This window comes from Uloborus diversus, chromosome 3 (genome assembly GCF_026930045.1).
Source record: "Uloborus diversus isolate 005 chromosome 3, Udiv.v.3.1, whole genome shotgun sequence".
Taxonomy (NCBI): Eukaryota; Metazoa; Arthropoda; class Arachnida; order Araneae; family Uloboridae; genus Uloborus; species Uloborus diversus.
In genome coordinates this window covers 153,057,573-153,070,930 of record NC_072733.1, presented here as the reverse complement: position 1 = coordinate 153,070,930, position 13,358 = coordinate 153,057,573, and the positions used below count along the sequence as shown (strand labels likewise).

Here is a 13,358-nt window from a genome sequence, read left to right as displayed (position 1 = left end):
TCGACACCCTATGTATTTCTTTACTTTGCTATGAATTTTTTTATTGATGATTCAATTTTATAAATGTGTTCACTGTGCACTATCCAAAGCTATCATGTTTATTAATGTAGTTGTGTTTTTAAACTGAGACTTTCCGTGGGTTTCTATGTAGTTTATTAAATAACTATTTAAAAAAAAAAAATATTTGAATCTTACATCTCGGCTGCTCACATGTAATCTTCATGCGTGATACAGCTTCCCAGATATTTCTAAATAATATTTTAAGATTGAATTATCTTTTTTAAATTTACAGTATGAACACTTATTAGAACTCATGATTTGCATTGTAAGTTTGGTTAAAATGAGAAAATGTAAAATGTGCACACTTCCATTTAACTTTTATCAAAGATATAGTGAACTTAGAATTCATTCTAAAAGCAAAAATTGCTGATTGTAGCTGAAATTGCAGACTGAGTACAGGAAGGCGGCGCCCATTGGGAGGTCCCAGTGGCCTCCATAAAAGTCCTTATTCTTCCAAATTTGTCTGATTATTCGGCAAATTTTAAGACATTATTGCATTTTTTATTGCATATCCGTATTTTATCATTCGGAAAATTGAGAATTTCCCCCAAGAATTTAAGTTCGGCGTGTCCCTGGATACAGTGTCGGCAAAATACTTTGTTCAAGTAAATGTCAGTAAATTGAGAATACTGTGCAATTAGCAGTCGGCGAATTGATTATGTCTTTCAGGTGGGCTTTCAGATGAATAGTCGTCAGTACGCAAAATATACATGTTTTTTGGTTTTTTCTTTTTCAATAAAAGGTGAAAACGTGCACATGGTCAAGCTACATACTACTTCACTCAAAGATTTAGAATACAGGATCAACTGAAAAAGCAAAAATGCCGACTCTAGCTGAATTTTCTGAGTGGACGATTATTGTCTCGGCAAAATGAGCAGTCGCAAACTAAGCAATCGGCATAGTGCATGCAAAATGAAAATGAATATAAACGGAGATCCCATTCATTATTTTCTCTTGCGCAAAGTATGAAAAGGTTAGGTGTATAACTTTGCATGAATATGTTAACTTTTTTTTTTTTAATTTCTGTCAATAAGCTTTGAAATTCCGAAACATTGAAAATGCTGACTTATGAACTGATTTTGCCGAGTGGATGAAATCACTGAGAGAGTGAGACACCCCCCTCACCCCCCCCCCTATGGCGACGGTCCTGCAGGACCGGTGAAATAGGTTGATTCATAGCGTCTCGTCACTATCTGTCGACGGCCATCATTTAGTCGCACGCAGACAAAAACGAGATTCATCCGAGAACTGTGCTCGATGCCGCATTCGTTTGTTCAGGTGCAATGATGCTGACAATACTCCATGCGTCTAGCTCTGTGTTGAGTAGACAATGATAACCTTGTGTCAGGTAGCAGTGGGCATCATGGTTTGGGGTGGCATAATGTTTGCTTACAGGATGCCCCTGATATACATTGACGGTAGTTTGGCAGCGGACTGCTACGTCCTGCAAGTTGTGGACCCCGTTGTTTTGTCTTTGTTTCAGGCAGCGCCAAACACAGTGTTACATCAAGACAATGCTTGGCCGCATGTTGCATGGCTTAAAGTAACAGATTGACTGGACTTAACATCCTTCATCTGTCAGCACCCTTTCCAGATCTGAATCCTGTCGATCACCTGTGGGATCTGATTGAACGTGACATGAACCGAGGACCACTGGCTCAAACCATTGAAGATGGGTGCACAGCAGTGGATGTGGCTTGGCTAAAGTTATCTTAAGAAACCATCAATGAACTCATTGATAGCATGCCTCGCCGAATTGAGACCTTTATAGCCACTCAAGGTGGGCACATTAGATACTTAAAAAACTGGTTATTTTTGAACATTTTGTCGATTTTTTAAATCATTTGCATATTTATCTCACCACTATCGCTCCTGCATTTTTTTCTGAGAATTTGTACATTCTTTTTTGGGATTGGAAATTTCTCTTTTAAAGAGTGTATTTAGAGTGATTATAGGGTGTTTTGTGCAACAGATGATAAATCTATTAAAATGGAATTGCCCTGTTTTGTCTGTACGATCATTTTGACGCCCTTCCAAACATCAAACATTCTATCAAAATTTTCAGAACATTCAGCGTATTTTGTGACTATTTCTTTCATAATTTACTCCACCGAATATCAACCCTCTTAAGGGAATTTTTCTAGATTACTACTTGATACTTTTTCTTGCAATGTGCCTAACTGTCAATTTAAAACGAGAGAAACAGTTCTTCTTGGAAACAAAATTTTATTTTAAGCTTCCGATCTGCAGCACTTCTCACAACATTTCGCTAGACACCTAACTGCGATAGTGATTGGAACAATAATTCCATCCTCCACCGGAACATAAACTGAAACTTTATTACTTGAGAGTTTTCTTGTCGTTAGCTTAACTGCATGATATTTTATAAAACCTGGTTTATTCCAGGAAATAAAGTTTTTCGTGAAAGAAATTTTGATAACTTTCTGGAATATTCAAATAGTTAACGAAAGAATTTTTTTTTTTTTTTTGAAGTACTACTGAATAACTACACCAATGAAATAGTTTTATAATCGATACACACATAAGACAAATCATAAATTCAAAAGCAGAATAGAAGGATAAACAGTCGGGGCCCATTCCCTTTTGACCAGTCAAGGAACCCCGAAAATTTTGAATGGGCCCCGACTGTTGATCCTTCTATTCTGCTTTTGAATTTATGATTTGTCTTATGTGTGTATATGGATTATAAAACTATTTCAAAGGTGTAGTTAGCCGCCTGCCTTGTCTAGTGGTCAGAGATGTCTGACTGCGACAGGAAGGTCCGGGTTCGAATCCCGACTCGGGCACGGACGTACTTTCTCTCTCCTGTCCTTGTCCTTTCTTTGTGAGAATGTGCTGTGAATGGTTGAATACCCTATAAACGGGTCCTTATGGCATGTGTGTACTGTAGAAGACGGACTTCACACCAAATTACGGTACAGTTGGAAAAGTGAAGCAGCGCACCCCGAATTGCCAGCCTAGCTGGCATACGACAACAACAACAACAATGGTGTAGTTATTCAGTCGTACTTAATAATATTCCTAACTATTGCGCTTATAGATTCTTCTTTTTAGTTTTTTCGGTTTTTCCGCAGTCAGATTTTTTGTTTTTAGTTAATAATTTTTTATTTTACACTTTTTAGTTAATTTTTACTGACTTAGTTATTATGATTATAAGACGGTAAATTTTGCAATCTTGTGATTTTATTGAGAGAATTTATATCGTGAGGACTATTAGTACAGTAAAATTAGGCCAAAAAATGGCCAAACCCAAACATCCAAAAAAAAAAAAAAAAAAGTGAAACCTGTTGCAAATTACTTCTTACCCTTCCAGCAAGAAGGGGTAAAAAGTCCCAGCACTTTTCGAGTCGGGTTTTGGGGGGAAGGGGGGGGGGAGACGAAATAATCCTCTATTTAAATAAAAATAATTTCTATTACTTAAAAAAAATTCTGAAACCTCGCAGAAACCACTCTATAATAGTAAAACAAAAGCTCTCACATAAAAAAATTCTAATTAACAGGGGTGCACAGGCGGGGGAGAGGGGAATGGGGGGGGGGGTGTCCATGGAGCAGCTTTGCATCATTGGAATTTTTAAGACAGTTTTTTCAAGGGGTATTTCTTTCTTTATTGAGGACTTTTATTCTGGATGGGTACTCCGTCACACTTAAGGGGTGCGCCATCGCTTTGAGGAGGGGGGGACCCTGAATTTACATTCTAAAATCAACTATTGCAGTGACGTTCACAAAAAAAATTCCCTGACTTAAACTTTTCCGAAGTACAAAATGCCTCACAATGATATGGTAATGTCAGAATGATAATTCTAAAAGATCTAAGCGAGCTCAGTAACCAAATTATTTGTGACTGGAGTTATTAAACTGTTTAGAGCGCTGGAAAACAAAATTCCTGTGCAGCATAAAAAAAGTCCAAATTGACCAAAGTTTCCCTACTTCTTCTTGATTAACTTACTTCAACTTTTCTACAATCTTTTGCCATCACCGTAAGGGTGGGACAAACCGGAACTGCCAATAGTGAGATGAGCAATGCTGCAATTCTGCACCCTCTAAGTCGGTGGGGGTTCTCATTTGCAAACACCAAGCTACCTCTCTTTTACGCAGCTGGTTATGTGAATTATGCTAAATATGCGGACATATACTTGCAACACTATCTGAAACTTTTGAGTACATTATGCGATAAAAAAAAATTTGATCACATCAAACATCAGCTAAAACATCAGCTATCCATCGATCTAACGCAGTGACAAATTCAGGTGGTCTAGAACCTGTAGTGATTCAACGATAGAACAAGTCTTGATGAGAGCAACGAGCAATACAACAATAGAATGCTAAATGTTTACACCTTTTTGTCTCCCAGTTTGGAAATCACAATCCGTTTCTAAAGCCCCAGAAGTTTCTTCCCTCTCAAGTTGGTATGGGTATTGCTCGCTGATGATAAGGTGAATTGCGATGAGACCTTTAACGTTCGGGTAGTAACATCAAATCATATTGAAGGCAAACAATTTTGTAGCATTTCTTTGTAAAGGAGGTAAGCAGTTATGTCTTTAGCTTCTGTTACGAGAGTAGTTACTATCTGTAAAGACGTGTAAGCCCAAACCATCTTTTACACCGAATGGTATGAACAGTAAAGATGGAATAACAAATGGCTAAAAACTTCTGGTACGAGTTATGCGCTGATCCTCCATCAGTATTCGATTAATCTGGTTTCATGAGGAAAGAAATCCTGTATCGTTAAAGTACTATTATCTGAAGCAAAAGGTTCATCCAAAATCACAGAACGAACAGCTGGTGTCATGAGGCAGTGAGAAGCAAAGGGATGTAAGTGGACATTTTCAAGTTTTGAATAAAACGCGTTTAAAGATAAAATCCTAGGTAGGCTTTCATTGATTTTCTTTTCTAAATCATGCTGTATAGAAGCAACTACCAGGTCTACTAGTACCATTTCTTGCCCCAAGATAGAGGAGAGGTTCACCAACCATTTGTACTGGTTATCTCCAAATTTTTAATTTTGCCCTTTGCTTCTTACTGCCTCATATGTAATAGATGGAAGATACCTGCTTGAACATATTTTTGGTAATGATATGTAAGCTTCAAGGAAATATGCCAGCAATGCAGTGTGTAGGTCACTTGTAAGTATGGGAAAGCTAGTGTCATTTTTGATGGGTGCAAAGAAAGCTCCACAGAAATATAAATGAAGTCCTATTACAACAGCCAAGGTTTCTGCTCTAGAAGACTTTCTGCGTCTAAAATCTTGTGCTTGCTCTGAGGGGTTCATTGGATATAGTGAATGTTTGAAAAGTCTGAAAGTTCACTGAAGGGCTCAATTATATGCACAAACTGTGTTAGACATAGCTGCAACAATAACGATTTTGCTGAGGATCTAGATTCCAAAGAACATCTTGATAACGAAGACTTTTTGTTACAAGCTTAGGAGAAATCATTTGAAAGCAAAAAACAGTTCAGCGTTATTTTTCTGGCCATTGAATCAAATGTGCACCATTAGAGGGGGTGGGGGGGGATGGATAATATTTTATTATATAATTTCGTTTTAGGACGTGAACTACTGTTCTTATGGGGTGGACAGTCCTGATTTAATGTATTTTAGATTTGCATGAAATAATACTTCTACTTGAAATAAAAGGTGGGGGGTGGGGTGAGGATTTATTTTATTTGGCTGAGGGGAGGGGGGTGTTGTAGCTTTGAGAGGAGGTGCACCATCGCTCTTGGAGGATGGACACACTTGATTTCTAACAATTTTCTTAGCATAAAATAATGTTTCCGTATGAAATGTATGGAGAGGGGTTCGGGGGGGTACTGCTTCACTTTACGGGATAGGGGGGCTCTGTAGCATTGGTGGGTTATGTCATCCCTCTTGGGGGTCAAACACCTTTAATTTCATGCTTTTAAATTTAGTATAACACAATATTCTCACTTCAAATTTATTCTAAAAATTCTGAAAAAATACCCAAAACAGTAATTTTTAGATGCCCCCCATTCCAAAACCCGACGCACAATGAGGTGGGACTTTTTACCTGTTCTTATTGGGAGGGTAATAAACAATTTGCACCAGGTTTAGCTTATTTTTTTTTTGGATGTTTGGGTCCGACCCCTATTTTTACTGTACTATATTAAGTAACTCGCGGTGGTCTAAACTACTGATTATTAGTCCCTCTAGGGACCTGACTCGGCTTGAAGTTACATATGCTTGAACTTAAGCAAAAATGCGCGAACTTAAGTCAACCACAGCTATATAAACAGCCTGTATAACTCATGATGACGCGAGCTCAGAAACGTCGTATAAGTCAAATCTTTCTCGCGAAACTAAAAGAGCCCGTGTGGACTTATATGTGCAAAAAAGTACACGTCGCGAAACTCAGTCCCCTGAATCACGACAAAAACAAATGCAACATGTTAGAAATGAAAATTGAATTAGTAGACATAGCAAACAAAAAATTCAGGCAGCGAAAACGCTACCTGCATTTGTCGCACGCTGTGTAGCACGCAGGTAGCGTGCGACACGATCCCGAACCGATAATATGGCGATTGGTTGTTGAAATGGCGAATTTTGATTACTGTCATGTGCTTAGTGACACTTCCAAAGTCAAGACTAATCGATTGATGTAAAACTAATTAAATTTGGCCAAGACGTTTAGCCTCTACAACGCCACATAGGAACAAACATACCTACATAGACTCATAAACACATTACCCTCCTTTGCGTCGCGCAAGCGCAGTTGGGTAAAAAAGGATGGAGTTTGTTTACTCTCAAATTTAGCAATGTTCCTCAGAGTTCTGGAGTTATTCTACATCATTTCTGGGATTATTTCCCCCGGTTTAAAATCTTGCTTTTTTGCATCTTCAGTTGACCTTGCAGTCCTGCAATTGTAGAAATCTTCAATGCCTCTACCAAGATCCCATCATATGTCAAGGGTCTTGTAAAACAGGGACTGAGAATTTTTTTTGTTTTTGATGTCATAAATTCGCCCACATCATTTTAAATACTGTTTTTTCAAGGCAACCATTACATTTTGTTATTCATTTGATCACGAATGATATGAGATTCTACTTTTTTAGTTGTTACCGGCTACAACACCGTGTATACAGTGCACTGAGCTTGAAATGTTTTGGTGCGAGGAATGCTTTTTAAAGTCATCTGCAATAAAAAAATTTTATTTCCTCAAGTCAGCAACAGGAGATGAAAAAAAATTGTGATTTTTAAAAAAAAAGTCGTAACCCTAGTATGAGAGATGTGACAAATAAGGCCAATTTAAGGTTCACGGCCTAATATTTCGTTCATTAATGGCTCAATTGGCACCATCTCTTGTATATTCATCAAATGCTTCATAAAAAGCGCGAATCAAACCATTCCATATTAAAATTTAAGTTTAAATTTTGTTTTTCATCAATTTAAGAAAAGTAATGACGAATTCGCAAAATTAAGAACACGGATTTTCAAAGAGCATTAACTCCGAAAAAAAAAAAAAAACGACAGGGCTATCAAACTGGAAAAAAAAAAAAAAACAATCTTTATTCTCGATATAAAAACATGTTAAACCCCATTTAAAAAACTCAAATGCTGTATTTGCTTCAATCGTCACATTCAGAGCACTGATAAGTCGTCATTTTCTGTTTTTTGGTGACTCCTGCACACAGTTCATGCACATATGTGCAGCATATGCAGCACAGGATCATATCCTCGTCCCCATCTTTCGGTGTCTTAATAAGGACACTGGAATCTAAATAATGGCAATCACGACCTTATTGGGCTACAGTCTACTCTTCTAGGGCTACCAAAACATAGGAATAAATGAAGGTAAAAGAAAAATTTTGCTTTTTGAATTCATCAACTACATAAATAAAGCTTTGTGGAACAGCAAACAACTTTTTTTATACCAATAAACTATAATGAACCATGAAAAATCACAATTTGTTGTAAAATAAGATCAGACAATTTTTCTAAGGCTTTTTTTGCAAAAACTGTTGCTACGCTTTTGCCTGTTAATAGCAAGCCGTTTAGTGATAACGCTTTATCAGCAGTTAGACTTTCTGATGATGGTGAAATAAACATCTAGAAACTTTTCTCCACCCTACATAGAAAAATTTTAGGGGTTGGTCTTATTGGCCTACATGGCCTTATTTGGCACACCACCTTAGGAGGACGGATTAAAAAACCCTTTTTCCGATTTTCAGTTTTTCCTATATTGGAAAAGCTGTGTAATAGTAAGTAAACCGCATGTAAAATTTTGTGGGTAAATCAAATAATATCTTCCAGATCCTCACGGGGCCTCAAATTCTCAGTTTTGAGCATAATTCACGATTTTTCGCTTCTGATCTTTAATATCGTTTTTCTGTTTTTTTTTTTTTTTCTCAAAGTTCCCTAGTGTGGAAATGCTGTGTAATGGTAAGTAAAACAAGTGAAAAAAAAGGGAGAAAGTCGAAAAGTATCTTCGGGTTATTTACAAGTTCCCAAAACTTCCGTTTTGAGCAAAATTCAGGAAGTTTCGCTACTGATGTTCCCCACCCCCCTGTTTTTTTTAATTGTCCTAGTGTCGAAAAAATGTGCTTTGGTAAATAAAATATGAGAAAAAAAAGGCACCAACAAGTCATATTTCTGGCTCCTCTTGGGCCTATAAATTTGACATTTCGTGACAAATTACGCACATTTCCCTAGCTGATATTTTTATGCCTTACTATCAAAAAGTTCTGCATAGTACATTAAAAGAAGAAAATGAGATGATACATTCCGGTTCAACGTCAAAATTGGTCGGTTTCAATATTTGAAACCAATCATGCAAATTTTCCATTTATTGACAAAAACATAAGAACAAATCTTCACTGATCAAAAGTATCTTTGGAATAAATAATAATGATCAATAGTACATCCTCAATTAATTTGTCATATAAGCACTGGGGAGGAGTGAAAATAAAATAAAAATCTGCTAAACGCTAATAGTGCGGATAAGTTGCCTTTTGTACAGATATTTGGCTTCGGCAAAAGGATTTCTACAGCAAAAAGTATCTTGAGGTTCCGCTTGCGCTTTGAAACTGAACATTATTGCATAAAAACTGGAAAAAGTTGCAATTATTTCATAAGAAATCAAATTTTGATAAATTTGATGCAGTGTCACTTAATTTAGGCTTTTTGTGTAGATTACACACCGCATACAATCATTAAAAAACATAGTTTTAAAGTTACATATATGCTTTGAAATTAACCAATATTTAAAGGGAAAAAAAGAACAGAAGAAGATGAAACAAAAGAAAGATCAGGAGCGAAAAACTGTGAATTTTGCTAAAAACGGGAAACTTTGGGGCCCTTAAGGATCCCGGAAGATATTTAATTTTCCTCTAATTGTTTGTAAATTTTTTTTCTTACCATTACACAACTTTTCCACACTAGGGAATGTTGAAAAAATAAAGGAGGAGGTGAGAGAGAGAGAGAGAGAGATAAAAGATCACAAGTGAAAATCAATGAATTTTTGCTCAAAACGGAAAATTTATGGTCCCATGAGGAATCTGAAGATATTATTTAATTTTCCTCAATTTTTTTGCAAGAGGTTTTCTTTCCATTGCAATTTCTCCACTCTAGAGCAGATTGAAAATCTGAGAAAAAAAAAAAAAAAACGTTTTTTCGCTCCACCCTAATATATTGTATAACTAATAATGAACAGTAACTATTATATTTTTCAGGTAACATTTACTGATGGTTTGTCTGCAGCCGCTTCTTCAATCAGTATACTTGTCGTACAATATTTCTCTTGCTTCTATTTCTCAAGAACTATTATTATATTATTATTTCATTACTTGCAGTGTTTTACTTTTGTAAAGCATTTAATTTCATTACTTTTTTCTGTGTTTTTAGCTCAACTAAATGGAATAAGTAAATTAACATTTTACTATTTTTTTTCTAGTATTGATTTTGCCTTTCTTCCCCCTTGACACCACATATTTTTACTCAGGAAATCGAGAAAGAAAGTTGTTTTCTGTTTAAAAGTACAGCCGCGGAAGATTTTGAGAAAGCAAAATTTAACTACATAGAAACCCATACTCTGCTTTGTCGTAAATAAATTACACACTTAGTTCAAGCATTAAATGCATTTTCTGCCAGATTAAGCTAATGATGGCTGGTAATTATCATTCTTTTCTGACATTGACAGATGGTTGCGGTAAAACCTCTATTTCAATTAATATACCTGTTCCTCATTTGATATTGCTCATTTTATCACTTAGCCCTATTTTATCTTATCTAATTTCCCATGCTAAACTAACAAGCAAAATAGGTAAATAAATAAAATAAAAAATGAAAATGATCTTTAAAGTGTCAACTTTTCAAGTTTTTTTTTCCTTTTTTGACACTAGATATCTTAACGTATGACGATGAATAAAAATGGAAAATATTATCTGAAACATATGTTAAAAATAAGGGCCTGTTTGAAAAACCAATAACGGGCTAACAACACGTGAATTTATTGTTCTGTTACACTCCATTCAAGATTACTAGTTGAAGAATAAATGCATTTCTTTTAAAATTTGAATAGAAAGTTTTTTGTTTTTGTAATGCCTCAAACTATGGATGGAAGAGTAATTTTATTTTAAAATCATTCGCAAATGAAGATGAAATTTTGGGATGCACTTCTAAAGGCGAAGTATTTTCTCGGGCTATTACATGGATCGAAAGGACGACGTCAGGTTATTGAGATAGCACATTTTCAAACATTTAAAAAATATTGTCATGCTTCCCTTTTTGTTCCAGGTATAAAGCAGAACGAAATCAATCAATAAATGAACAAATAAATTAAATAAATAAAATAATTAAACCAATCCTAACATCATACATCGTTTCGTTCAAAACGGTTTTTTCACAGCCAGTCTTTTCAGATTGTGTATAACATCATAAAATAGCACTTAAGATCGCGCAACAGATTAAAGAAAATCAAAATTTACCATTAGTCATTTCAGGATGGCTTTTGATAATGCTTTTCAATGAACTAAGGGAAGTTCCTCCAGTAAGTGACTGATTATCACTGCTGCCACTGCTTCTAGTACTTCTATTTCTGTCTCCGAAACGCACTAAAAATAAAAATAGATTTTGAATAAGAACAACGATTTATGTAATGTTTTAATTAGTTGATACACTCAGAGATAAAATTTTTATCCGGGGTGTTAACGATAGAGATGAAAAAAATAAGCAAAAATGGAGCCCTGAAAATTCGTTAGAGGAGTCAATATGCAAAGTCAAAAATTGGGGAGGGGGTGTATAAATGATGACTTTTTGTTAATATAAAACATGTAAAGTAAAAGGGCGGAAAACGTACAAATGATGCTTTTTATTTATACAAAAATACTTATGGATGCAATTTTTAAACACAGTTATTAGTGGTAATAACGTAGATATTATATTTTCAGTTTAAAATCAATTTATCATATTCGGTTAAAAATTCAGTCGGTTTCACGCCCCTAAAGATAACTATTTGTAAGCATCATAAGTAGGAAAAAGGTTTTGAGAGAAAAAGTAGAAAGATATATACGTAATAATTAAAAAAAACGCAATTTAGATAAAATAAATCCAATTCAAAGTATGCCATTACAAAATAAGATTTTTTAAATGCTAGTTGTGTTTTTCCCCCACTCTTTTTGCACTAAAGCTAAATTTGAAATCAAAGCGATCTGACGTAAAAGTAAGTATAATACCAAACAGTGACAAGATAAGTTTGGGGATTTATTTTCATAATTGAAACGCAATCACAGTATACCGATACATGCTCAGATTTTCTCAACTAACAATGTGACGAAAAAAAAATTATATTTAACTCTGAGAGATAATAAAGAAAAATTCCTAGCTTAAACTTTTGCGGTAAATCATCTGAATGGCGAGAAAAACAGCATTAAAGATGAATTTTGCGAATATTTAAATATCAATGAAAATCGATTAAAACTGAGTACGGATGGTCGTAACTACAGCTATTTATTTTTATGAGGCTCCTAATAGTGAAAAAAAATGGCTCAATCATCCTTCGCAGACAGCACTAGGAAGTATGACGGGAAATGTTACATTTATTTCCTCAGAGATTTAAAAAAAAAAAGTCGAAAAAATTTTCATCGTACTTCAAGCTTCATTAATTTTTAAATAGATTGAAATAATGATGCAAACTTGAGATATAATGGAAGAAAAAGACTCTATATCTTATGAATCTTTAGAGAATAATTTTAAACTTTCTTTGGTGGTAGTTCTTAACGGTAAAGAGCTGTAAATATTATGCAATGTGAAAAAGTTTTGTCAGAAAGCTATTTCAGTATAATGTAGAGAAGATACAAACAAATTTGGGAAATTCCTTTCTAAAATATGTATCTATTATAGCACAAAATGCCTTACAATGACTCCAGATACATTATATCCTCTATATGTTATATTCAAATACGTTATATCCTCTCACTACTGAGCAAAAAGTCAATTTAATATTTTTGAGGGAAATCTTTAAAATTTAATTACATTTAACTAAAGTACGGTCCATGTTCTTCACAAAATCCATTCAATGAAACATAGTCATGCAATGAAGCATACTTGCAGTCTTTTTGGGCTTTTTGTGCAATAATTGCTACCTTGGTTACAGTAGAATTGCCCATTTGTAGATATAGATGAAGTAAGACAAACGTCGAAAATAAATAAAATTCCACAAGAATTCATTAATAGCCCTGATTCAAATGTATCAATATAAAGAAAGGTTTTTACTGGGTCATTCCATGCGAAATGAGCAAATCAGCTGTGGCTGACATGTCACAGATTTCAATGAAAATTTTTATTTAAGTAAACCATAAATATCTATGAGGGAATGCAAAGTATGGAAGTTTAAAAACTGTTTGTTGCTTTGTTATTGAAATTAGAAGTTGATGCTTACGCTAAGCCTAAATTTTCAGAGTCCATCACTACCAGTTTGTGACTCAATAACTCCATAAGTTATAAACGTACACTTAAAAAATAAATATTTCCGCATTCTATAAACAATTCTCTATCGAGAAAGAGCAAAGTAAAATTTATTCGGATCTTTTTTTGAATCTGAGATATTAACAAAGATTGAAATTTTGCCAATTTACTTCAGATTTTAAATCACTCTTCTAGCTCTTTTAATGAAAAAATAACAGTAAAAATGATTCAGATTGAAAAACTATCTATAACTAACTACCTGCTCTAATTTAGTAACTGTTTATGAATTTCTTGATGACGAAATTATACTTTAAAAATTCGAAAATTTCCAAAAATTTCATTTTTTTCCTCTGTTTCAGAT

General features: G+C 34.6%; 1 protein-coding gene across 1 annotated transcript in view; it reads right to left on the bottom strand.

Moving 5' to 3' along the window:
• LOC129218999 (uncharacterized) overlaps positions 1–13,358 on the bottom strand; it is a 153,948-nt gene that overhangs the window by 83,604 nt on the left and 56,986 nt on the right. The window contains exon 3 of the mRNA XM_054853318.1: positions 11,020–11,145. Coding sequence (XP_054709293.1) covers positions 11,020–11,145 — 126 coding nt within the window. The remainder of the gene's footprint in view (positions 1–11,019; positions 11,146–13,358) is intronic.